The 27,900-nt window shown below is 39.3% G+C and overlaps 1 protein-coding gene across 3 annotated transcripts; it reads right to left on the reverse strand.

Annotated features, from left to right (window-relative positions):
- Positions 1-2,523: 2,523 nt before the first annotated feature.
- On the reverse strand, positions 2,524-25,735 carry LOC306799450 (growth hormone-releasing hormone receptor-like). Of its 3 annotated transcripts, XM_079300507.1 has the most exons (14): positions 25,655-25,735; positions 18,774-18,879; positions 18,102-18,209; positions 16,498-16,598; positions 13,804-13,901; positions 12,233-12,365; positions 11,200-11,353; positions 9,458-9,518; positions 9,283-9,352; positions 7,701-7,792; positions 7,070-7,199; positions 5,717-5,758; positions 4,945-5,007; positions 3,544-3,876 (listed from the first exon to the last, which is right to left on the reverse strand). In XM_079300507.1, exons 2-14 carry the CDS (start codon positions 18,844-18,846, stop codon positions 3,655-3,657), a joined length of 1,347 nt encoding a protein of 448 aa, XP_079156633.1. In that variant the 5' UTR covers positions 18,847-18,879; positions 25,655-25,735; the 3' UTR covers positions 3,544-3,654. The 3 variants fall into 3 exon arrangements, with proteins under 3 accessions (XP_079156634.1, XP_079156633.1, XP_079156635.1); XM_079300508.1 differs by lacking the exons at positions 4,945-5,007; positions 25,655-25,735 and adding an exon at positions 23,063-23,183 and having other exon boundaries at positions 2,524-3,839; XM_079300509.1 differs by lacking the exons at positions 18,102-18,209; positions 18,774-18,879; positions 25,655-25,735 and adding an exon at positions 17,126-17,243.
- Between the last annotated feature and the right edge of the window lie 2,165 nt (positions 25,736-27,900).

A 27,900-nucleotide genomic window follows, 5' to 3' on the forward strand; every position in this document is an offset into this window, starting at 1 on the left:
TTTTTTTTTTTTTTTTTTTTTTAAGGTCTATGGATATAGGATTTTCACAGTGTGTCATAAAACAATTTCCACTGACCAAAAACTTTCCCATCATTCTGACATATTTTTTAGTGGGCAGGATCTTTGTCCTTTAGAGACAGTGTCAGAAATGAAGATAATATTAATTGCAATAAATCATATTAATATCTTAATGTGATAATTCCAGAGCACAATTTAAGCCAGACAGTGATGGTGTCAATGGGATTGTGCCTCTTCTATCAAAGCTGATGTCAATTTCAGTTTCCAGAGTTCTCCTTGCTCAGCAGGGAGCAGCACCTTTATAATTAAAGGATGTTCCAGGTGTTCCCAGCCCATTACAGACAGACAGTGACATCTCCCTTTTCCTCCAAATTTCATGATATAGAAACAATAATAGTGACCTCCCCTTGATGTCAGATAAAGACAAAAGAAACAGGAGTATTCTCTGATAGTTCTTATGGGATACACTGTTTAATTTTGTTCATATAAAATATATACTGTTAGTAAAAGAGAATTTGCCATTAAATTTAACACTTCTAGTGTGTGGGGAAGATTGTAAAGCACTAAGGTAGACAGAAAAAAAAAATCAGTGTCAAAGGGTTATTGGCTGATTGAGGGAAGGTGAAAAAATGATGTGAAAACTAGTGGACAAAAGCCCAAGAGAAAATGTCACCTGGATGTGAATGCAGAAGAAACTAATCAAGTGATCCTACAAAAAAAATGGGATATTTCCATTCAAAAAAACTGTTTGGAAGGTATTCACTATTTCTAGGTATCTGGCACATGTTTTTGAGGACAGGAGCAGAAAAGTTAACCAATATCATACAGTGAGTTGTGGTAAGACACAAAATTCAAGACCAAGTGTTTTAACTTGCATCTAAACTGGCAGAAACTTGAAAATTAACACCTAAAACTGAGTTGGTTTTTTTTTTCCTTTTACTTCTTCAGCTTGCATTGAGATCAGCTCATGCCCCCAGGCCTGGAAGCGCATTTTTATTTCTGTTTTTACTCATTGCATTGCGAACCCTGCAGCAATTTGCACACCCTGGGAATAATTTTCTGTCTTCAACCCAGTTTTTCATTGCTCTGGCCCTACTTCAACTGAAAGTAAATCACACTTAGCCAAATTTATTCTTCAAAGGTTAAGGAGTTTCCGCTGCTTATGCTTTTCATACTTGTCTTATCAAACCTTCCATGTGACAGACAAGAACATGTAGAAAAATAATAATCTAATGTGATAAGTGTGCACATGGTCCTGAACTCACACTAAGATCAGTAAAAATAATCTAAATTCAATGCAATTCCCATCCTGAAAAGCTGAATTGCTTAAGTTTTTGAATCCTTCTCAACATTTTATATTTAATATAGAATTCAGTAAAAATGTAATGCAATCCTAATCTCCATATCATGCCTTGTCATAACTAATATTAATACTATAATTAAATAGATTGAGTCATATCTTGTGATTTTAATCACTTCCGTTTCCAGTTTCAGTTTCCCTGAGGAAAATATTCCCTGAATAGGAGCTAGGGTTTATTTCAGGAAGGGAAAAAAATGATTTCTTTAAGATTCCTGTTTCATTCATGCTAGAAAAAGCTGAGCTGACTGGAGAAGGACAAAGACTCTGTGTATAATAACCCTGTTTAGGTGACAATGGATGCCCAGGTACTGGAATGCAGTCAAATAATTTTCCTATTATAGATGATACAGAGCAATGGAAATTATTTGGGCAGACCAACTATTTTTGATGCAGAAGGATTTGGGGTCAATCCCTTAATCCAAACCTCTCTGACAGAAGAGAACAAGAGCCCTGAGAAGTCTTTGTGTTCATATCTGTTACTAACCCATCCTTTTAAAGCCAGAGTCCATGTGGAAACCCCATTTCAGAATTTCAGGGCCTAATTACAATCCAGAAAATCCATTTGATGTGGTCAAGAAGCACAAGAGTCTTAACATGGCACTTTAAAACCTTGCTTGAGACAGGGAGACCAGAAATTGCCATCACACATTCAGAAATCAGCTGAGCCTCACAGCAGTTGATCTGTTCAGCAGAAGAACAAATTTTATTTGCCTTTTATTGCTTTTTGTTTTAGGCTTTTGGAGCAGGATGGTGTTCACAGTAAATCTGACCATTTTTATACCAGCAGCAAAGCAGCAGCTGCAAGAAATTTTCCATCTAAACATTTATGGGGAAAGATGGGTAAAATGTCTCTTTCCTTCCTGAGTTATTACCCCAGGCTCCTTTTTAGCTCATGGAGACCATGGTCTTTGGGAAGCTGAAAAACATTTCTCTCCAGGAAAGAGCTCATATTTACTGGTTTTGCCCCTTTTCCACCTGAGCTGGATGCTGTGGGACACTGGAAGCCACGTGAAGGCTTTTCCCTGTTAGTCCCTTACCCAGATCACCTTGAACTTTTCTGGATAATGGAAGAAAAAACCACTGTTTGGTTTTTTGTTTTTTGCTTTTTGTTTTTTGTTTTTGTTTTTTGTTTTTTGTTTTTTTTTAATTGGGAAAGGAAAAGGCCTCCTGGGCAATCAGCTTTTGTACAAAAACTAGGTGAAGCAGCATTCCATTTCTTCAGGTTAGCTGTAATTATCTGGATTCAGCAGAGGGAAATTTCTGGTTTTTAATCAGACTTGGCAGCTCTCTGAAATGTGCAGAAGAGCAAAGTCTATTTATGTATGATCCTCACTGGTTGGTACAGCTTAGCTTTCTTCACTTCTTTCCCAGCCCTGATGTTCCCATCAAAAAGTTTAATCAATCTTTTAATCTACAGGTTACAATCACCATTGTGGAAAAAAAAAAACCAAAACCAAAATAAAACAAAACAAAACCACTCAAGTACAAACATTGGGAATCCAAGTTTATTTTCAAACTTCTGAATCTTGTACAACACTGGAGAGCAAAAACAGTTACACATAATAAAATATTTAGCAGTACTCCTAGCAGTCTCCCAATCTATCTCCTGGGGGGTCTCATTCTCTTTCTGTGCAAAAGTTGTTGTTTTGCTTTTTCATTTCCTTGCAAAGAATTTCCTTAATGATTATCACATGGAGCCTTGGCCTTCCTAACACCTGCCTTCCTTTCATCTTGGCTGTCAGAAATTTTCTAACCTGTAACTCCTGAAATAATATCAGAACCTGAGAGTGTTTTATTTGAACTTCAGTAGCAAAAGATTCATAGAGACAATATAAAAATACATCATTAAAGGACTTTTTTACTCATTTTGTAGGAGTTTATCAAGACTTTGGCTTCTTATTTGCACGTCTGAGAATTAAAACACGGAACAAAGCTTGAACAAGGTGGACAGACTCCAGTTCCCACTGAATTAGAATTGAAATCTGTTTTCCAGAGATCACCTGTGGTGTCACTGGAGGGTGCCTCTGGTGTCCATTCATGAGCACTTTGTGCTCTATCAGTGAAAGTGTAGACATGAACCAGAATCGGTGGTTTTTTTAACTCTGCTGTGGTGCAGAGTTATCAAGGAGAGGGTTATTCTGTATTTAGAAGGTCAGTCAGGTTTAATCTGTCCATACAATGTTTGTCCTGCTAGAAATGCCCATGGTCAGAACTGCAGAAGTGGATCCTCCTCTAATTGATTCAGGATAAACGAGTTATGTTTGGTAAAACTTTGCTTATTGTTTGGGTTTGGTTTGGTTGGTTGGGTTTTTTCCCCCTCCCTGTCCTGAGGCCATTTTCAGCACACAGAAGTGGTCATTTTCACCCCAGAGCTGGATGGCACAGTCCACCTGGTTCTCCTCCACACTGGCACAAACCCAAACCTCTTCCCATGCCACCTCCGGCCGATCTCTGTTTGCACCTTGGAACAGAGGAAAAGGCAATTTTGTGCTGGGATACTGCTGGGGAGCAGACCAGTGGGAAAGGAGCAGGACAGAAAGAGGGGCTAGAAAAGAGTAATTTTAATTTTTAAATTTTAATTTTTTTGGTTTTTTAATTTTTAGACATGTCTGTCCTAGTTAGTTTTGTTTATAGCTGATAGGGAGAGGTAGAATCCTATTTCAGCATGGCCATCTTTCTGCACTGATGAAAACTTCTCCTGAAGTTCTATCTCAGTACTAAGCCTGAGATCTCTAGCACTATAAACCATTTTCTCCATTACTAAAATATCTTCTCAGCTTTTTTTTTCTGTACCTTCTCCTTTTTAATTTAAATATTCCTGTGAATATTTATTCTACTATCGATCTCACCAACGTAGCCTACACAATGAAACAGATTTTCTCCACATTGCCTGCTCTTCCTCAGTTGCTAAGGGAGGTTGTCTTGGTTCCATTTGCTTCCAGAAAAGTATAATCTGCAGCAAGTTTCTTAATCAGCATCCAGCAATTTGTGTCTGGGAGTAATGCTGGGATTACAAGGGGAAAGCCAGCAGCACTCAGGGGACATTTGCTGGGTGCTGCTGACAGCTGTGACATTGGATATCATGTCCTGCTTTGTTCACAGGAGCGCAGTGGGTTCAGGCCACCCATAAAGCCTCCTGTCACTTCTGATTCTTGTTGGAAATGTGCCTCCCCAGGTGTTTAATAGGAAGGGAGTTTCTCTTTTGAAGTGCTGTGTGTCTGGGATGTGGAGCTGTGTTCTGTGGTTAGAAGGGATTTGGGTTATTAATAAATTAATTACATAATTTTTATCTAAACACAAGCATCATTATAGCAGCCAGTAATTCATGGCCATAAATTCAAGCAAAAGGCTAAGAATGCTAATATATTTAAAAATATTGAAATTAATATTTCAGAAATTTCTGGTAGAATTCAGAAAGCAGGCCCATGGCACATGTAGGTGACTAAATGCTGTTTGAAATCTTAACCAGCCCTTGGCTTTAAATTTTAAATTGAAAATGAAGGTTTAGTCAATACAGCCCACGGAGTCTGTAGTAATCAGGGACAGGATTAATCTCCTAAAAACACCTTTGGCACTCCAGAGGATGCCCTTTCTGAGCATATATGGAACAGGATACTCCTTTTCAGGAGCTGCAGACAGAATCCAGCAGTGTTAGTCTGAAACTGAATGCCAATCTATTCCAAAGGAGTAATTTTAGCTACTCTGGAGTTAGAAAAAGAGGAAAAAAATGAGAATTTCAACATATTCTAAAGTATGGAGGATAAACTTTCATATTTTTATATAGTTCCTTAAAGATGCATTATTATCAGATCTAGATTATGTAAATGAACTTGGACACTAAGCTAAAAACAAAGATACCTCTCCCAAGAGCAGTAAAATTCTGATTTAAACAGAAAACCAGATTTACCAATATGAAAAAATACTGAGACTATTAAAAATGCTGAAAAATTATATTTCACAATTGGGTAAAGGAATGCATTTAAATTCTTTCCAATTTAATCATAGACCTTTAGTAAATGGAGATCTCTCTCTCACTAAGGCAAGTTGTATTTTCAGATCTGGACTTATCAGGGATTTTCCAAGCCCTGCTATAGGACAAAAATGTGCAGAAAAGATAAAAAATACTTGGTGGAACAGCAAAGTAGTATTTCATTTCTCCACTAGATGGCTTCATTCCCATGAAGATAATTGAAATGAAACCCATCCACATCGTTCCCCATGCAAGAGTCATAAGAAAATGAAATATTTGAGTATCTGTTTGTATGAAAGTGGTTGTTAACTATATATTTGCCACTGAAGGCAATATTGTAAAAGATATATCTGATATAGTTTCCTTACCTCTTGGTTCAGGAAACAATAGAGAACTGCCACAACAAACCCCTGAAAAAGACCAGAAGAAAAAGTTTTGAGAGTTATAAAAATTTGAAAAAGCCACTATGCCTCATGGTGTTGTGTTATGTGATTTAGTGAGCATCACTGTAAGTGGGAGGATTGCTAGAATTTGAAAGAAAATTAATGGATCTCCAACAAAGCTGGGCAGCTTTGAAGAGAAACACCTGGTTAGTGGCATTTCATCCAAATCAGTCACATGCTATGAATTCACAAAAGCAATTGATGATTATGAAATGTGGTCCATTGCCCAGCACACTGACAGCTGGTTCTTTATGCACTCTAAAGTAAAACAGAGACTGCAGAAGGAGATCCAGGGATGGAGCTCACAGTTTCCCAGTCAAATTATGTGTCTTTATAGACTACCAGATGAGATCAAATTCTGGCCTATTGAATGTATTTGTTAAGATTCTGAACTGAAATAAACCCAGGACAATCCTAGGAGGTCAAAGGACCTACACAACCAGATCCTGGCTCAACACCTCAACCTTTTATTCTATTAAATTATTCATTAACTATTCATTGACTCAGTGAAGATCTCCTCCTGTACAGAGGGTCAGGATTAATGGGCAGGGCTTGTTGGGCAGGACTGGAACAATTCAATCCTCAAAGGGAATAAACCAGCACAGAACTCAAGGATTGGTGATGCTCCCTGACCAGCAACCCCATAGAACCATCCAGGGAGCAAAACCCCCTGGAGGGGACACCAGAGAGGAGTTTTTCTTGTTGGCATCAAGCTCTTCAATCTGTCCATGCCCTGTGTGCCAGTCCAGAGCAGTGGGGGGCATCAAGCCAATATTTGCAGGAATGGAAAATATGTGTCATTCCTTGGGACAGCAGCCTGTGTGGGATTGCTTGATGTTTATGTTTAATTATCAATTTATTATTTGATAAATAATTAGCAGGGGGACTGGACCTTCCACTTGTATTGCCTCTGGATGATTTAAATCAGCCCAAATCAGCTGGAATTTGTTAGTGAAGTCAGGGAAGGCAGAGGGACAAGTAATGGTAGCAGGAAGATTTTCCACACTTGACTTTGCTCCTCTCCCATCCAATTTACACACTTATTTGAAATTTTGGATTTGTATTTCCAACATCTGGAGTCAAGCCTATACCCAGGTAGGATCTGCCACCTCTTCAGACATTTTAACTCAGCAAAGAACCAGTAACTCTGTGAGCAGACACTGGTTTCAGGATCCCAGGATTTTTTTTTTTTTTTTGTGCAATACCTTTTGTCAGAGCTCACAAGGCTAAAACAGAATAATTAGAAAGAAGGAACTGAAAGATCTGTGGTAATTTTACCTGAAAAGATCCAATGCAGAGCTCCAGGTAGAGTCGAACCCCCAGGCTGGTGTATTCTGGGAGGAAGTTGAAGACAATGTAATGGGTTCCAAATAATGGAATTAGAAGCAGAGTTGACCTTGAGAGACGTCTGGCACAGGACATGAGAAGAAATAAGGTAATATTATTTTTCTGGGTGAAAACTAATGCACTCAGTGTGCCACAATAGTGAACAGAAGTAAAAAAGAAGATAGTATATATAATAATATATATAAAATGGAAATAAATACACTGGCTTCCTTTATAGTTCTCATACAGAGAAAAGTAGCTCTAGTGGGTAATTTTTTATGTCCTAAATAAGAGATTTAATGCTGATTCCATTTATTTCATTGTCTTCTCATTGATTTTAATTGGAAGGCAGACATCTGAGCTGATCTGAATCCATCCCATTGGCCAGTATCAGGTGACTTGAGTCTCAACTTTTGACAAAGTTGCTTTGGAATGGGATAAGGTGGAGAATTCTAAAAATTAATACCAGTTAAATTGAGCCTGTCTGTGACACTGAGCAAAGACTTCTCTGTTCAGAAAAAAAAATGCATTTTATTATTAATTATAAATAATTTATTTTTTTAAAAGTTATTCCATACATTACCTGTACTGAGAAGAATTATTGAAGTTAATTTGTCTAGGGTCTAGTTTTTTCAGCAAAATTCTTATGATGTTGATAAATAGGACAAAATTGACCTGTTCACAGCATTTGTGGGATGGGAGGGAAGAAAAATAAAAGGTTAATATCTGATGTAAAACTTTGCAGTGAAAATCTGGTGGGGTTTTTTTTTTTTGTGTGTTTTTTTTTTAATTACAATGTACTTTGTGCAGTTTCAATATAAGGTTATTAATGTAATTCCTGTTGTCAGCACTTAGGTATTTAAATAACTTGCATTCCTGCTTGACAAAATAGCTTAAGATGAAAATTTGAGAATTTCACTTTGTTCAGCAAAATATTTTCATCAATATTGTGTGACTTTCTTTTACCTTCTGTAGCTCAAATCAGTTGGATTCTCCCTAGAGACAAATATTGTGTTAAATTCTGGCAGATCTGCCTGACCATTATTAGTAGATTTTTCTGCCTAAATACCTCTAGAATGAAATATTTCCATCAGAGCTGTTCACCCTGAAGTCAATGAAGAACCAGCCAGGAGAGTTAAAACCTTCAGGTGGGTTGTGGGCAGGTCACCTCCTCTCAAGGTAGATATTTGTTTTAAATCAGGTGAATCACTTGCCAAAAGTGCATATTTCCCTTTGTTGGCTCTGAGGAGCCTCTGAGAGCATTAGCTCACCTCCAAAGCAGTTAGGGTCAATCCTAACTTGCAAATCAAATCCTCTACAATTGCAGTTTGGCACAGCTTTATGGAAAGTCTGTGAGGCTGCTCAGTTTTCCACCATCAGAGGGATCTCCCTGTGCATTTTTTGAATGTCTGAACACACCAGCACTTCCTTAGGTGAGGCTGAATGTTTAATCCTGCCTAGGAATGACCACCTTTAACCAGTGCAACCTCATTCTGCCCATTAGTAATGCTCTTTGTACATCCCAGCAGAAGAAATAACAGAGTTGGAAGGACGTGAAATATTTTATTGAAACACAGCAAGCTCTGATCAAAATTCAACTTGAGATTCTTCACTCATATTACCTTCAAAGTCCCTTCCAACCCAAAGCATTATGATTCTATACCCCTCATCTGTCCTCCAATTAAATTAAGGTTTTTATAGCTGGTCTTAAAGTCATCCATTAACTGCTTTTTCAAACACTGCTTGGGTTTAATGACTTGTGGGAGCAATCATCTCTGATAATCATTTAAAGCCCATCAACTTATTCAATAAATGCCAGGCTCAAGGGCTATTATCAGTTATCAGCTCTGAACAGAAAACTATGGCCCTTGAAAGTTTTGTATTAAAAATTTATGGCTGAGTCTGGGCTCTCTTTCTAAAATTTTTCAAATATTAGAAGGAGGGTTTAGTTGCTATTCATTTCAACTAAATTGACAATTCTCAGAAAGTTTTAAATTGTTTGAGAGAAAAACTTTTTAGTTTGCATTGGATGCAGGTACTTAGCAGAAATTTACCATTCCTCTTCCTACAACTCATCAAACAGCAATTTTAATTTTAATACAGCAATTTTAATACAAAAGCCTTTTTTTCTTCTAGGTAGTGTCAGGAAACTCAGAAGCACCTACCCCCACAGAAATTATAATTGGTCCTTTGATTAGCCACCAATAAGGAGAGTCTTGATTAATATCCCAGCATCTGTAAACATAATAGTAAGTTTAGAAAGAGATGTGTATGTAATCACTGCAGTAAGTGGAAAATATAACCCAAGAATATAGAATAATGTGGGAAACAATGACTTACGCTGTGTCTTCAAAGTAGAATTTTGTCAATATCCATATAAGTGTGAAAAGTGTTGGAAAACCTGTCAGACATTTTAAAACAAGGTATAATTAATCCAAGCCTTAGCCACTGAAACTCTGCTGCAATGATAGAGATCACTCATTTTTGAGAGCTGCAATCTTTTGGGGTCAGTTCCTGTAACAGGAATTCATTAAACAGTCCCTAAAACACAAAAAGTGATTATGTTTGCTGAGTTGTCAGGCCAGCCTTAACCTTTGGTGGCAACAGGTGTGGATTTCCCTCCCTGAACCAACCAAAAAATTCCTCTGGCCAAGTGCATCCACCTGCCACAGAGGAATTCTCTGCTTTTTCCTTCACACAGCATCTCTCTGTGGGCACACACTTGGTTTCAGATTTCTAAATCTGAACAATTCCCTTTATTCCAGACAACAACACAATTGGGGAAAATGTTGCTGCTTCACTTGCCTCTCCTGTTATTTAGTGGACAGAGCTGTTTCATTCATATCATAGCTCAGTGCAAAAAAGATGGGCTGTAGAAATATCAGAAATAAAGAAGTTCCTGCTTAGGAAACAGCAATTCCCTTTCCCAGCCTGTGTAACTACTCTGCACAAACAGGAGCAAGGCACACTGAACTCTGGTGTTTGTGATAACTCCTTAGAGGCAGCTGTGTTTTCACTGGGGTGAAGAAGGTTAAGAATGGATGTCTCTTTGTGCATTCTCAAATATACTTGATCTTCCACGCCTTTCACAGGGACTTTATTGCCATAAAAAACTTGATTGCTTCTCGCTAGCATGCACATAAAAATAAGATGGAAGCAACACCCAGGTTAGGTGCTTTAGTTAGATCAGTTGGGCTCCACTTCCAGTATTTTTAATGGAATGGATCATGGAATCATGGAATCATGAAATCATAGAATCATAGAATCATGGAGTCATGGAACCATGGAGTCATAGACTCATGGAAACATGGGATCATAGAATCATGGAATCATGGAATCATGGAATCATAGAATCATAGAATAATGGAATCATAGAATCATAGAATCATATAATCATGGAGCCATGGAACCATGGAGTCATATACTCATGGAAACATGGAATCAGGGAGTCATAGAGCCATGGAAACATGGAATCATAGAACCATAAAATCATGGAATCATAGAATCAGAACCATGGAATAATAGAGTCATAGAATCTTGGGACCATGGAGTCATAGACTCATGGAAACATGGAACCCTGGAGTTATAGAGTCATGGAACTCTGGAATCATGGAATCATATAACCATAAAATCATGGAATCATAGAGTCATAGAACCATGGAATCGTGGAATCGTGGAATTATAGAGTTGGGGAATCATAGACTCATGGAATCACAGAACCATGGAATCATACAGTCATAGAATGGCCTATGGGTGAAGGCACCTTAAAAATCACCTGGTTCCAACCCACAGAGACACCTCCCACTGTCCCAGGTTGCTCAGATCCCCATCCAATCTGACCTTGACACTTCCAGGCATGGGGAGTCCACAGCCTCCCCAGGCAACTTGTGGCAGGGTCTCACCATCCTCACAGTACAGAATTTCCATGTCACATCCCTCCATTCCTTGGGAAAAGTCCCTTTCCAGCTTTCTTGCATCCCCTGGAAGTTGCTCTGTGGTCTCTGTGAAGCTTTTTTCTCCAGGCTGCACAGCCCCAATTAACACCTTGCCTTCTACTAATTTCCTGTAAAATCCATACCTACCCCAGCCAAAGAGAACCAGCCACCAAAAATATCTTCTCCCATGAGAAAGGGATGAGAGCAGCAGGCAGTTTAGGTAGAGAGCCTCCACCAGCAGCCACATGAAATTGGTCATCATGAAGTAGTGACAGAAAACCACGGAGATCTTGCATTGGGTCTGGGGAACAGGAAAGTCACAATTCAGACATTCTTGGAGACTTATCTCTTTGATTGGAACATGGAGTAGACATCTGCAATATTGGCTGAGTTCTACCAAGAACAAGATCTCACTGTTTAAACTGGTGTTTAAACTGAGAGCTTCAAATGTAAAATTGATGGCTTTAGCCATCATAACACCTTGGAATCTCCACTGCATTTTGCTTTCTATCTCTGTGTTAGAAATATAACTTGGGTTCTAAAGCTTGTGAGTTCTCTCACAAATGCACTGCCTTGAGTGAACCTTCAGTGTCAAATGCTCTTTGAATAAAGGTCCAAGGACCCATTTTTCTCCTTGTGCTCAGCTCTAAATTCTGTGTGGCTGTGAGCAGTGCAAAACCATCCCACGAATCTCTGCCTGAAAACCATTGTCACATTGCCAAGATCTGGGGCTGGATGAACACTAAGTTCATTGCCTGGTACCTTGAGTGCTTTGTGGTTTACAGATAAGAGCTTCCAACCACAAAAGGAAATCCAACATTTCCAGTAGAATAAGCTTTAAAAGTTGTTCTTTGATGTACACAGAGATCTTCAGTTATAGGCTTCAGATTATTGAAATGTAACAGAGTAATGATAGTTCTTTGTTGTTATGTGAAAGTCCAAATTTTGTTTAGAGTACCACAACATCACAAATTAATGTTTTAACAATATAGGAAGCATAATGTAGATATTTATGGAAATAAAAATATACTGAAAAAAATAACTATATAATTTTCATTACCAGGTTATAAGGGAAAAATAACCTAAATAAGTAGTAAAAAAGAGGCACGAAAAGTGAAACCATAAATAAATGGTACCTAAAAACCATCAAATACCACAATATCCTGTTTGATGTGCTTACTGTAGAGAAGTTGCAGTGATCAATGCCTTCCTCCTGGAAAAGGACAGCATCCTTAATGAAAATGGCAATAGCCTTTAAGATGAATGTAAAAAAGAGCTGGACATGGATATAATTCCTGGGACAGCGAAGCCTCCTGGAAAAAAAGAAGAGAGGTCCCTCTGTGATAATTAACTTACTTGTGCAGGCAGTAATTAAACAATAAGCCTTTGTTTTATCTCAGGTACTTCCAGACACATTTAGCAAGAACATTTTGATCCACTGAGTTCTTTCAGAGAGAAGCAGAAAACTTCTTCACGTGAAGCAAATCAGCCACAGTCTCCATTCTAATCTCTTTCTTTGTTAACCAGAATTACAGGTTTTTTTCCTTCCTTTGCCAAAGTTATTTAGATGAATTAAGTAAAAGCACAGAAGAACTTTAAAGCAATTATATCTACTATATCTACTTTAAATTCAATTTACACATCTACCTTAAATTCCTTATTAACTAAGATTAAATTTTTGCAGGTTTTAAATACAGATTTTTGAAGGCATTATACAGCTTCAACTTCATGTTTTCATTTAGAGATGAGAACTTTATTTCATAATCAGAAAGTTCCACTAAAAGTTTAGTTCCATCCAAACCCAGTAATCGGAGGGTCACCTAATCTGAAAGTTCACCTAGAGTGTGCAGAATTTTATTGCTGACCTCAAATGTCAACCCCATTGTTAATTATGATTTTTTCCTCCCTATTACTATGTCTCCTTATGTCCATTGTTTCTTTCTTTCCCCTCATTTGGGCTGGTTTGTTTTCCTGAGGTCAGAGTGGATGTCAATAAACAAATCTGGTGGCTTCCAGACATGAACTAGGAACCAGCAGAGGTCAAGGAACTTTCCCTAGAGAACCCTGATTTCTCACAACATAATAATAAAACTCCTGCCTTTTTTCCCTTTTTTTCAGTTGTTTAATTTTGTTTTGTTTGCTTTTTTCTTTTCACAGAAATACAAGAAATAAACAAAGATTAATAAAATAAATCCCACCTGGGGGCAAACATTAAATCTACATGAAATTATAAAATACTTTAAATACTTTAAATTAGACCTGAAAGCGCCTAATTGATGGATAATTCATCAAGAATTCTCACCAAATGTGACCAAATTCTGTGGTAAAATTTTCAATAGTAACCTACACAATACCATAGGAACATTCATTCAGAATCAAGTTCTTTGTGTAGATTCTTATTAAAAGTTCCCCAGAGCCATAAAAAGTAGCCACAAATAATTTATGGGAAAAAAAAAAATCTTCATTCCAGCCTAAAGCAAGTAATTTTTTCTGTTGATTCTTCAGGTTCAAAGTGGAGTTGCTGAGTTTTGCCAAGAGACAACCAGGGTTTATTTCCCAGATCTGAATCTTCTTTTTCCTGCCTCTCTCTGATGCCTTTCAGTTTCCAGCTCCAGTTTCATATTATTTAACCAACATGGCTGGAATTTTTTATTTTTATTCACCTGAATTTCTATTTATATTATTTTGTGATGTCTAATTTTGTCCTCTACAGTCTAAGAAATTAAGAATAGTGTAAGGAATCACCTCTACCTGAATGCAATAAGAACTGTCACAGCAATGATGAGGGAGGTGATGGACACGCTGTATCCCACAGTGTAGATGATCTTTATAGTAGAAAAGTAGGATTGCTGTAAAAGAAGAGAATGATTTGTCACACAAGTTGCTGCTAAATGACAACTTTTTTACTGATTCTGTCAATTTTGCTTTGTTTGGTGCTTTCATTCTGTTGTCATTCCTGACTGTATTTTTTTTCCACTCTTTGCACAGCAAAATTTAACTTAAATCACTCATGATGTTTCCTTTGTGTGGTTCCATTCCATGGTTGTGTGGGTACAGCCCAGTCTGATGCTGAAACATTTATTGATCAGGATAGTTTGAAGCTCATTAAAAAAAAAAAAAAAAAAAAAAAAAAAAAAACCCAAAACATAAAAACCCACACCAGTCTATCAAAAAGGCATTGTTAAAAATCTTACATAATTTTTATAAATACTGTATTTTATACCACATTTTCTCCCCAGCAGTAGCAGGACAATGGCAGCATGATGAACACAGAATTCTGGAGCATTTCTCTATTTTTCTCCACTTTCCTACTCTCTGCTTTCATACTTCCATTTTCGCTGTCTATTCCTCATTTAATTTTTTATTGTTTTGTGGTGGGTTGTTGTTTTTTGTTGTTGGGTTTTTTTTCTTTTTACTGAGGTTGCTTCCTCTGTTTTTTGTTGCTGCCAAACTCAACTGCTGCTCAATTGGAATGCCAGTCAAAATCCATTTCAGCCTAAGCACCTCCTCTATCAGACACAATCCCTGAGTGAGGATAAATTGACTTCAGCTATCACAGATGAGAGCAGAAAACAGAATGAATAAACTCTAGGCTGCAAATCTGAAATCTAACTCCAGTCTAACACAGTCTGTCTCTTGGGTCCCATTTCCATGCTTTTATAATCTAAAATCTGCACAGCTGTGCAGTGCATTCCTACGGTTCACCTGGGGAAGGGGAGATGCTCGTTTTAAGCCTTAAGTGGAACTTCAGGCATTATAAAACTGACATTGAGAAGGATTTGTTGAATTTATTTAGGTGCTTAAAAATTAGCTGCCTAAATAGGAGTAGAACAAGAAGAAGCTGGCCACAGGGCTGATCTGTTTAATTATTAATACAATCCTGTTTTTTTCTTCTATTTAATGCAGGAAAACACTCTCAGAGGACAATTCATGTCTCTGGAAAATGAGAAATTACTGGTTTCTGTGACCAGCAAAAAGGAACTATGACTACACCTGCCTTTAAAAAAGCAGGACATAGAATCATAAATCCTTGATTGGTTTGGGTTGGGAGGAACCTTAAATATTACTTACTTCCAATTCCTGGATTAGTAGAGTGAAACTTTTTATTCCAAGGACTTTGCATCCATGTGTGCAGATTTATGATTATCCACAGTGTAATCCCATGGGCTGAACTGCTATTACTGGTCAGAGCACAGTTGGTGCACCCTGAATTTGTCTTCCAGTTCAGTTTTATCCATAAGAAGCCAGATTATCCTTTCTGAGATCCTTCAGTGTGCAGTAAGTGAGAACAGCCAAGAGATATCCCTGGGAAATTCCCAGCTGATCCTGACCAAAGTACTGATACCAAGGTGCAGAGATTAACTCTGATTTTCACAGTGGTTTTTTGAGATTGATGAAGTTAAATGGGGTGTAAACCAGGAATAATGGGTGTGTTTTTGTTTACTGGATGTACTATGGGTTGCATACAATTCCCCAATTCCAGCCTGAGCTGACAGAAGTACTTCAGAACTCCAAAGCTTGCCAGCAAGTCTGGAAGCACCACTCCATGAGAAACATCAAAATTGTGCTAGGCTGACCGTAGCTGGCAACAAATCAGATGTGTAAAACAGAAAATAATCAACTCCTGAAGTGGATAAACCTACAACTGAGGAGTTTCCTCTAGGTAAAATATTGGAAACATCACAGAATGGGTTGGAAGAAATTTTAAAGAACATTCAGCCTCACCCCCTGCCATGTCAGGGACTCTTTCCAGTATCCCAGGCTGCTCCAAATCCTGCTCAGCCTGGCCTTGGACACTTCCAGTGATCCAGAAGCAGCCACATCTTCTCTGGACAACCTTTGCAAAATCTCCCCATGGTGATATGAACCATGTTTTTATCCTTATTAATCACCAATCACTATATTGTCCCTGTGCATGTTAACCTCAAGATGTCACCAACAGTGAAAATCTGTCTGAATAAATATGCCAAATTCAGATCAGCTTTACAGACATTACAGAGATTTTGGGACTTTTTATTTCATTGTTGAATTGTATATTTCATGCAGGATGAGACAACCAAAACCACTTGTGTCCTTAGATATTGCTAAATTTGGAACAGTGATCTTTTAATTGGACATTTTCTGATGGTGTGATACTACAAATTCATCTTGCTGGCTGATATTACTGAAATGTCTTAATTCACATTTTATGAACATTTTGTGATACATCTTTTTCTGTTATATTTGTGAATTTGCAGCTGGCTTTATTACTTTTGCACCTAAATAACAAAATACTTTAAGTTACCTTTCAAAATAGGTGGCCAGAGTAAAAATTGAAATTATATCCCATATTTAGAAAGAAATTTCAGCTTCTTCTGAGTTTCCCTCTGCAGTGACCTTCAGGAATAGAAAGGAATGCTATAACATAGGCACATCACTCACATTTTTTCTTGTAATTGAACTTACTTCTTCAAGAGGAATCTCATCTTCCACTGGACAGGCCACATGGTAGGGAGGGAATGGGTCAGACCAGCCCTTTTTTGTGCAGTTTCGTTTTATCATCCCAGCTGAAAAAGAAGTTTTTAATTTTCTCAATGAAGGACCAGATAATATGGAGAAGAAAAGCCAGGAGAAGACCTCTGGCTGGTACAAAGTTGTACCAGGAGAGGAGGATCATTAGCACCTCACAGAATTGGCAGGACAATTTCCTGTGCACATTCAGGTCATCAGACACAAAACTTTGTATTTTATTTATAGACAGTGGGAAGAAGGGAGAGTGTTGTTGGATACTACTGGGAACCAGGAGAAAGGCAGCCTTGAAGCCTTGACTTTCTCAGGCTTTACAAGGATAAGAAATTCTAACAATGATTATGCACCTGCAGGATGTGTGAGAGCCCTGTGAGTGCCTCGTGATGTTTTGCACAAAGCATGTTTTCAAAGAGGTGTTGCCTTCTTGGACCAATGAGTCTTTTCTATTTTGTTTTTTATGTACTACCCTATTTAAAGTGTAGTGTTTCTTTAAATAAAGCTCTCTATCTCTTTTGCTTCCCCATTGCACAAGGAACTGTGTTTCATTATCCTTTTTGCCATTCACCTATAGCCCAAAATGCAACAGGAGAGAAGAAAGGTGACAGGGGTAAAAGTGGGAAGGATTAAGGAAGGAATTACATCAGGCAAGTTGGGGAAGATTGGGAAGCACTGCTCCATGAATTTCTGCCCTGCACAGCACTCCCCCTTCTACCACATCCCTTCTCATCCCCTCCTCCCCTGGGGCTCACCCATCCCCAGCAGATCAGAAGCTGGGATGAGCAGCCCCTTCCACGAGGACAGCACACTCCCATAAAAACAGATTTATGAGTCACATGAAGGAGAAGTCGAGAATCCCAGGGCAGGAAATGAATCTGCACAGATGAAAGGGATTTTCCTTATCCCTCTTTATAGCTAGCATGTGTTGGATGTGGCAGAGGTTGGGTTTTGCAGCTTCTTTTTGTTGTGGAGCTGCCAAATCCAGGTCTTTCCTGGAAGGTGCTTTGCTCCTTGTGGGCTCACAGTTTGTCACTGGCCATGCTCACCAGAGAGGAAGCAGACACAAAGGCATTTGTTTGCAGTTTTGCAGCACATGTTCTGCTCCAAGGCCTAAATTCTGTTCTGTATCTCCAACCTTGGTCTTAGAGAACAATCACATTGTTCATTCCTCTGCCTTTCATTTCCATCCCACAGAAATCACAGCATAAATCTCAAGAAACACCAAGCTTAAATTCTGACCTAGACAGGCTCCAGATGAGTTTGTGGAAATTCACACAACAACCGATCCCAAAGCACAAGGAAAACAATGGAAACACTCTTATATTTCAGTATAGTTTTGATCCAGGGCCTCATCAGAGACTATGGAAATCAAATCTGGTTATGGATAATCCCTAAAATTGGTAAGATCCCTCAGATCCTCCTAAAACCTTTGCATTGTTTCTCTCATCCAACTCATGGGAACATGAAATGCTCTGTCTTCACCCTTCCATTTGAGAAATGCTCTTGCCAGACACACAGCAGGAGAAACCATAGCAGGACATCACCTGGCTCCTTCATGAAGTGAAAGAGGATGTTTGGACATGGTAAGGCAAGAATCTCTCCAGCATCTGCCTCTGGCCAGCACAGCAATTTGTCCCAAGTTCTCTTGCAACCTCAGACAGAAAGCAAAATTTATTTTTAAGCATGGTTAAATTTGAGCAAAATAAAACCCCAAGCCGTTTTAAACTTTGCCACTACACCCCTTCCATATCTTATAAAAATAGTTCAGCCACAGTTTTTATTATGAGAAATAAACAGCCCCAGGGTGCTATTTAATCTGCTTTAGATAGACCCCTGTGTCAGACTGAGGTGAGTTTTCAGAAAGAATGCAATAAATGAAGAATAATGCTGGAAGAAAGATCAGATCACTATAATTGTTCAGGGGTTGCCCTATTTTTAGAGATCAACACACCCTCACAAACAAACAAGCATGATGCCAAGGAATTGGACAAGGGCACAAGGATTCACTCTGATAAATTGAGTGTCCATGTTTGAATGTGAAGGGCTGTGGAAAAAAAAGAAAGAATGGGAAGGAATGGGAGGAGATGGGAGAAGAGGTGACAAGACAATGGCACATGAGACCATAAATAAAACCCTCACGAGTTTTGGCAGCCTGGCCATGCCCTAACTCTGGTGCCTCCCCTGTCCCTCCCTTCATCCCTCACCTGCATGGGTACCTGGTGATGTTGCATTTCCATGCTCCTGTGGAGCCTCCAAACATTCAGCCTCCTTTTTCTTCAACTCTACCATAAAATCACATTCTGGGTGGACACTTCCAGCAACCTACAGGGAGAAGAGTTTGGGGGATTAATTAGAAGGGGTTGGATGGGATCTCATCAGGCATTAAGTCCAGACCTACTATTTCATCTAACAGGTTTAAGGGCACAGAACAGTGCTTAAGGTTTCCATCCAAGGGCTGACACTGTTTCTTCACGAGCTGGTAGTTACAGCTCTGTACTGGAAAGTTTATAAATTCCTCTGGCTAAATTCATAATAAAATATCTCTTTCCTGTTAAATCTGGCCCCAGAAGGACACACTGCACCTGGCCAGGCTCATTTTCTTATCAGTGAAGGGCTCAGTGTTGCAGGAAATGCTGCAGAAACTGTGCACAGACAAACCCCTGCCAACCTCCAAAGAAGCATCATCATGTAACCACAGACAATTACTGAGAAACTGTCTCCAGAAAGAGCTCTTCAGTGCAGAATCTGTTCTCTCCCTTCTGCCATCTGCCTTTCTTTACACAGGGTGGGAGGCAAAACTCTATTGGGAAAAAAAAAAGCACTTTGCACCAAAGCATTTGTTGGTTTGGTGTGAAGGTGTAAACAAAAAAAGTGACACCCAAGGTTTTAATAGCAGGAAACATTCAGTTGTTTAGTCCTTTTTTAGGCTTATATGGGAATCACAGAAGGATCTGAAGGCATCCAGAGAACTTTAGGCAGAAAAAGACAAAGTCAGCCCAGGCTGTTACACCCAGACTGCTGAGGATGCACCCACTGGGCAGGATGTACAGGACTATTTCACACAGATTAAAAAATGTGTGCTTTAACCACTGTCTCCAGCCCCAAAAGATCAGTGGTGACCAGAAACACTCTGACTTTTATCTCTAAACCCTGGCCACTGTTGCTGCTGTGCTCTGCCTGCATGAATATAGACATAAAAACACAGAGACAAAACAGAAAATAAACCCAGGATGAGACTTGCATGGTGAACAGGTGGCTGGCATATGGCTCAGTTTTCTTCCACCCAGAGAAGATTAATATTCAGGGAATTTGGAAAATAACTCCCTGGCTTTCAGTTCATTCAAAGGACAGATTGTATCCTTTCCAACAAGTTGGTGTTTCCCCTCCATGTTAATGTTCATGTCTCATGTTGGCCTGCAGAGAATTTGAACTGCATATTGACCAAAAATCTGAGGCTCTCAGGCTGCTGGAGAGCACTGGATTAATGACACAGCATTTGTTTTTCTGGGGTTTGGGCCCTGGTAGTTAACAGTACCATTATCTCCATATGTATGTCCTGGCAAGAACATCTGCTTCCCATTTACTGGAATTTTAGGAGGATGTGGTTTTCCTGCTAAATTTGCAGACAGCAGTGCCATGGATCAGTTTAAGGCAGCAGTGAAAAGCAGGGCTCCTTCTCCAGGCTGACTGGAGTTTGGTGTGTGAGAGGAAGGTAACTGTGGATGGATGGATGGATGGATGGATGGATGGATGGATGGATGGATGGATGGATGGATGGTGAATGGATGAATGGATGGATGGATGGATGGATGATGGATGGATGATGAATGGATGATGGATGATGGATGGATGGATGGATGGATGGATGGATGGATGGATGGATGGATGGATGGATGGATGGATGGATGATGGATGGATGATGGATGGATGATGGATGGATGGATGATGGATGGATGGATGGATGGATGGATGGATGGATGGATGGATGGATGGATGGATGGATGGATGGATGATGGATGGATGGATGGATGGATGGATGATGGATGGATGGATGGATGGATGATGGATGGATGATGGATGATGGATGGATGGATGGATGGATGGATGGATGGATGGATGGATGGATGGATGGATGATGAATGGATGGATGATGGATGGATGGATGATGGATGGACGATGGATGGATGATGGATGGATGGATGATGGATGGATGGATGGATGGATGGATGGATGGATGGATGGATGATGGATGGATAGATGATGGATGGATGATGGATGATGGATGGATGGATGGATGGATGGATGATGGATGGATGATGGATGGATGGATGGATGGATGGATGGATGGATGGATGGATGGATGGATGGATGGAGTAAAGCACACACATTTCCCTGCCCCAGGAGGGGGAGATCTGACATGTGGGATGCCCCAGGAATTACATCCAGATCAGTAAAACCAGGGGGTCTAGGGAAACTCTCAATTTCTCTTCACTAAGAAATGCAATATCAGGCAGAATTACAGAAAATTGGCATCTATCTTGCAAAGCTTTTATGTCTTGGTGCCTCTTTTCATGCCAACATATATTTTTCCCCCCCTGTACTCACCCTGGACCATGGCTGCAGGAAAACTCCCTAACCACTGTGTATGGCAGCTATTGCAAGAAGTAGCTTCATTAGTCAGTAGAAAAAACAGTCAAACCACTTACTGAAAATCTCTTTTACAACATTCTCTTGGTTCAGTGAACTGTGCCCAGAAAAACCTCTGTAGGAGGAAATGCACCCATTTGCACTATTCTAAATTATTTGTCCTGGCAAAAAGCATTGCTAGACTTTGCCTGTCAAAACTCTCTTTGCTCTCTGAAATGTTCATGGCAAGAGCAAAGCTTGTTTGGCTCATTCACCAGCCCAGGAAAGTCCAGGAAAGCTTTTTTATTTTTTTTCCTTTTACTTTCTAAGTCTCCAGATTGTGAGAACACTTTATTTAGCACATGCATCTCAAATAAAAAGATGAGGCTGATCAAGTACCAGGTATTTAAATTGTTGCCTCTTCCTTCAAGAAGAAGCAGCCTTAGGAGGTGTTGCCACAGTTTATTTCAAGTCAGCACTAACCACTGTCTGAGCACACACTGAGTGCCTGATCTGATATGAAAGAAACTTAGACTAAACAGACTAAAAAGATTGATTCAATTCTCAGGCTGTGTTTCAGGTATATTTATCACCTCAAAGCACTTAACTACCTCTAGCAAACCCCCAGTTTAAGGAGATGAGAGTCAGTCTCTTAAGCATTCCAAACCTCTCCAGCTGTTGAGTTCATGTTTTCCAGAGAAAGCAGAACAAATTACACCAACAACAAAACCAGACTGCTTTCCACAATTTCATACTCAAATGAGGGCTGTTTACTTATCTTCTAATATGCAACACATGCTAGGAGATTTCAGTGTACACTAACACATAGACTTGGTTTTGATCACCAGCTTAGAGAAAATTCTGTTTCTCTTGAGTAAATGAGGCAGGTTCTTACAGAGACCTTCTGTCATATTTTTAACCATGAGCACTGAATCCTGATATTCTACTTAAGAGCAATCACACATCTACTCCTACTACAGGGAAGTGGGTTTGTCACACAGGTGATACAAAGGAGTTTTTGTTTCACATCAGCAAAAAGTCTGTTCAGTCTTTTTACAGTGGTTTAATTTCCTCAATTAAGAAAAAAAACCAAGCTGTTGTGCCACCCCTCCTGAAATGTCCCTTCAGGAAAGAGATTCCCAGGAAAGAAGAAAGGATGTAGAGGAGGCATCACAAAAATAGGATGCTGAAAATGTGATTATTCTCAAAAGAAAAGATAATATCCTGCCCACAATTTGCACAAACCTTTCCTCATATTGATGTGATCCTGGATCTTGGTTTGCCAATCTCTGTCCAAAGTGAGACTCACCAAGACCTCCAAGATTTTAAATGACTTTGGATCTTTCTAAATCTGCCCTAAACATCCCTGCTGGTTACACTCTTTTGTTACCTGCAGCATCTCAGCTGCTCATTTCCCAAATAATATCAAAGGCAGAGGAAATTGTAACAAAAAACCTGCATAATCTGAAATTAAAGAAAACTCAGAAATTAAATTAAATTAAAGAAACTCAGCTGCTGTAGTGTAACAGTCCTCCTCCAGTTTTTTTCTTCTTTGTCACTGTCTTTCAAAGCCCCCACACACAAAATAAGAGTTTCTGCCAATTATGTGTTTCTCTTTACTGTGTGTGTCATAAGAAAACAGAAAAAGAAAATGATATAAAGATCCTACAACATGGGTCCCTTCTGCTGCTGTTCACACTTTTCATTGCATCCTGCCTTGTTTAACTGGAATCCAAAGCAAACAGAGAGAAAAGAGACTGATAAGGAAAAAAAAAAATGCATCTAACCATCTGCTCCCACAAGGAAATGAACAATTATTGAAACACAATGAAGTAAAAGCTTTTTTTTTTTTTTTTTTTTTTGCCATGCAATTACTTACAAGAACTGCCAGACCCAAGGTGTGCAGAGCACAGTGGTATAAAGAACAAGAGCTCATGTTCCAAAGCAAGAGCCAGACCTCACTTCTTCAGCCTCTTTTAGCATCTTTCACCTGCTTTTTGTCTTTTCTTTCCCCTCTCAGTTGCTGATTTGAAGCATTTATCTTTTTGCACAGAAGTGACGTAACAGGGATGTGAAGTGGGAGATAAATATTAACAATTCTCTGTGCTGTGTTTAAGCTTTGCAGCTTTTGACTTTGCTAAAGACTGGATTGGATGAATTGAGTGATTGATTCCAAGATTATGGGAATTCTCTACTCTCCTGGCAAGACAAATTTCTTTCTTTTAACAGAAAATGGTTTTAAGGGGGATGAACTAATCCCATATTAAATCAACATGATTGGCATAGGAGAAACACTCTCCTAACAGTTATTGTCATTTTTTTATAATGAAATCTTTTTCTTAGAATGGGTCCAGTGTATCTGGGTGTTTCTATGGGCGTAATGACCACAGTGCTACACTTTAAAATGCAAAATCAAAGCCTACTGACAGGCACACGAGCATAAATTTTGCTGTGTACCTGTCTGGACATTGAGTTGAAGGTAAAATTCACAGGGGATTCTTCAGTGTTGGAAAAAGGATCATAAGCAGTCCCATTTCAGAGAAACAACATCTCCCATTCCACAGGGATGCACATTTTTGGTCCAAGAATTAGGAAAATAAATTGTCTCTGAGCCAGCTTCTGGTGTCCATGTTAGAATTTTCCATTTCAGCCACCACATCTGAAGCACTCCATGTGTTTATTCAGTGCTGTTGAAGTCATGCCTATAAAAACCAGAGAAGGCATTGCCTGCCCCTTCTCATGCTGGGAGGGAGCACAGAGGAAGCCCAGGGTAAGATACCTCAAAAGGTTTTCATTTTTCAGGCAGGATGAATATTGGTATGGAGGGGTTTTATGCTCAAATCTACCATATGGGAACTCTGATCACTGTGAATCATTTTGGAAAACCTGGCTTTTCTGTGTTTGCAGCCTTATTCTGCCACTCTGCAGTGCAGACATTCCATTAAAATGAGTTCTTTCCTACTGTCGCTGCTGTGTGCAAATTTCCAGCTGTTTGTGGTTAAGGAGAAAGACAAGTCTAAAAGAAAATAATGAGCTTATGGGTCTTTTTTATTATTATTATTTCATAAAGTGACTCTTTTTATTTTAACATATAAACCAAAAAATTTCCACAACAACCAACAGAGCTTGGAGCTGCTTAGTTTCACCATATAAAAGCACATCTTGCAGGACCAGTTTTCCACAGGCACAAACTTCTCACTTCCTACCAGTCCTTGAATACCACCACCTCTGCAAGGCTGCTCCCACACTCTGCTGAGCAGAGGCAGGCACGTAGTAGATCAGTAATTACTACATCTCCTCTCCACTCATCACCTCCACCATCAGAGCACTCCCAGTTCCAGCAGCTCCTCTGCCAAGTTTTCTAGGGGTGGCAGTTTGCCTTCAGCATGGCAGAGCTGCACAGGAGACACTGGATATGCAGTCAAAGGAGCTGCTTTTCTCCCCATGGGCTTTCCAGAGGTGAAAACCTGACATTTTCAAGGACTCTGTTGCAGATTTTTGTGGAATGGTTTTATTTTATTTTGTTAAAAATTTTCAGAGTTTATAAAATATTGGCTGATTTCACAACAACTTTTTGCCTCCTCCCAGCCCTTGTTTCTGCACTCTTGTCCCTACACAGAGAATTACATCTCAAAACTCATAGAAACCTCTTGGATTTGTGTTGAAACCTTTCTTCTACCATTTTTTCTCCCTCTACAAGACCCCTCCATCATCACAGGATAACAGAATGCTTTAGCTTGGAGTTATTAAAATCATCCAGTCCCAACCTTCCACCACCAGGCTGCTCCAAGCCCCATCCAGGCTGGATTTCAATACTTCCAGGAATGGGATTTCCACAACTTCTCTGGGGAAATTCTTGTACTTATAAAGACATTGACACACAGATTAATCTACAATTGAAATGTTCAAGGCCAGGTTGGACAGGGCTTGGAGCCACCTGGGATAGTGGAAGGTGTCCCTGTCCATGGCAGGGGGGTGGAACTGGATGGGCTTTAATGTTCCATTCAACCTAAACCATGATCCATGATTTTAGTTTTCTTATGATGATGGAAAGATGAAGGAAACCTTAACACTCTAAGTTGTTATTTCACAATTTAACTAGAAAAGGCAGTAACAACTTATTTTTTGTATTGGCATACAAACCCAATGGATCTTCCAAAGCCAAAAACAAACAAACAAAAAAATTGAGTTAAATAGTTACTGCTTCTGATATGACATTGTTGCAGCTTCATAATTCCCAAAGAACATGCCCCAAAAAAAAGGTATTAGGATTCAATATTGGGGGGGAAAACCTACAGGTGGCATTTTTCTTGAAGTCATTGATGCCACTAGCAGTGTCCAAAGTGAAAATGGAGTCAGGAATTTTCCTGTGGGCCACCAAGGTCACTCTGCTGGGCACAGGCTGCTGTGATGAAATTTGCAACGCTGGGAGCAAATCCACAGAGAAATAAAAGGAAATTTCAGTCTCTACTGTTGTCTCAGAGAGTTTCTTACTGCCATGATGATTCTTTAATACTGTTGAAATTCAGAGGGAAGGTGTGGGAGGGGAGGGAGGGTCTCATTTAACCACAGCTCCAGGAACAGGCGGTTTCACTGCGCAGATGTGATGGATGGATGTTTCATTTCTGAGGAAAAGAGGAATGTTCAAAACTTTACACAACCCAGAGCTTATAAAAGCTTTAAAAATGAGGCCCTGAATTATCATTTTTTAAGACTGAAAAATATGCAGAGTCAATAATAATGCAGTTAAATTAATTTTCCCTTGCAGTGTAAGAGGTTGATCATTTTGCTCATATCATGTATGAAATGGGCTGATGGATTTCAACTAAAGCTGCTTAAACAGCACAAAATGTAGAGCATTAACTCTTTATCATGTAAAATTGAATCTGTTAAAGCACTAGAATACTGGGGCCTGTATCAGTCTGCTTGATTGATTTTATTTCCACTGGGATAATTTTTTTTTTTTTTTTTTTTGCTTGGCAGCAAGTCTATGGCACAGCTGCTTGACCACACAGTGCTTCAGCTCTTTTTTCCTCTCCCATTTCAACTTGTTTTGGGCTGATTTGTCCCTGCCACAGCTATTTGGGGGCATTGCAGGGAGCTGGAGCAGGGAGCTGATCCAGACTAGAAATAAACATATTTTTCCCCCAGCAGAATCAGTTCCCCAGGGCACCTTGTAAATGGAAAAGAGAAGGCAGCTCCTGGTGGGGGAGTGGGGTCAGATTTAGGACAGGGCAGGTGCCCATCAGGTGATGTTTCCAGACTTACAACTTTGTCATTTCAGTGCTGTATTTATCATTTCTCTTAAGACGATAAAAAAAATCCTAGAAGGTTTTGGATGCAGAAATGCAGGAAGATGATTACTGTGTGGTCCAAAATGTCTCTCTCTCTCTCTCAGTTCTCTTTTAATTAATTGCTCATTAGGACATTGCAAGTTTTAAATAATGTCCTTAAATTCATAATTCCTCATCTGCTGGTCATACTCAACCAGTGCCTTACATCAGAGAAGGAAAGCAATTCACTTTCAAAATTAATAATTTCAGGATAAAGTATGACAGAAACAGCTGCAAAAATCAACAGGCGTCCAAGAAAGCACCCAAGGGTTGTGGTGGCTACACAAGGTGAGTAAATGATGTCAGTGATGTCACAATATGGGAGAAGGGACAAAATGTTGGGTATATAAAAGATAAAGCCTTTTTAGGAAGTATTTTTCAAGAAAGCTTTGGATTTGCTGGAAATACCTCAGAGGCAAGCAGAGAGCTTGAGGAGAGGCCAGGAAAATGCAGAGTAAGGGGAAAGGTCAGAAGGAAAGCAATGGTTTTGCCAAAAGAAGAGATGAAGTGGATGCATCACAGAACCACAGAACCATGGAATGCTTTGGGTTGGAAGGGACATTAAAGATGATCCAGTTCTAACCCCCTGCTGTGGGCAGGGACACCTTCCACCACACCACAGTGATGTGACACATCTTGTATTTCAAAAGCCCTTTGGAAAGGAAACAGGAATAATTTTGCTGTGTCAGTTCGGGCAAAACGACACTGGCTAAAGGTGCAAGAGGAAAATTGTGGATGGGATGTCTGGAAAAATCTTTGTGTCAGTAAAAATTGTTAAAGCTTTTAATAAATGAAGAGAAGAAAATGTAGAATTTGGTCATTGGATGGGTTTTGAAAAAGATCAGACACCATGGGAGTGATGCCTTGGACTGCCTTGGGGCTGGACAATGGCTTGGGTGATGTCTTGAAGTCTTTTCAAGCTGTTTTCCTGTATTTTCTTGGAATCCACAGAAGATGGGTCCTTGAAGTTCTCTGCCAACAGAGTTGTCTTTAAGGGTGAGCAAAGTGAGTAGAATTTGAGAGGAGAAAACAGTTTTTAGAAGCCTCATATTTTCTCTTCCACATCAGGAATTCATTTCCTAGTGAAACTGGCAGGAAAATCAGATTTAATTCCTTTTTTTTTTTTTTTTTTTTTTTTAAGTTCAGAAACTAATGAGAGAAAAGACAATTTTTCTTCCCTTTTTTTTTAATAGAAAACAGATTATAACTGTCACTACCTCTCACGTCTCTGAGATGAACTTCAGTATGAGCTCCATTGTACAAATGCTCCAAACCTTGTAAAATCACAAAATATTTTTACTGAAGGAATGAGTAGGAACAAGACACAAAAGGGGCATTATTTTTCTAAATTAATGGAACAATTCCTGGCAAAAAGAATAGGTCT

This window comes from Erithacus rubecula (assembly GCF_903797595.1).
Source record: "Erithacus rubecula genome assembly, chromosome: 3".
NCBI lineage: Eukaryota > Metazoa > Chordata > Aves > Passeriformes > Muscicapidae > Erithacus > Erithacus rubecula.

What these genes read in the sequence shown, in the direction of transcription:
- LOC306799450 (XM_079300507.1), bottom strand. Translation starts at nt 18,846, where the DNA reads ATGGTAGAGTTGAAGAAAAAGGAGGCTGAATGTTTGGAGGCTCCACAG. An exon ending in ATTGTTTCCTGAACCAAGAG is followed by an intron (nt 5,008 to 5,716) that starts GTAAGGAAACTA and finishes TTCTGTCTGCAG; the next exon opens with CTCCTGAAAAGGAGTATCCT. An exon ending in CATCCTCTGGAGTGCCAAAG is followed by an intron (nt 3,877 to 4,944) that starts GTGTTTTTAGGA and finishes GCTCCCCAGCAG; the next exon opens with TATCCCAGCACAAAATTGCC.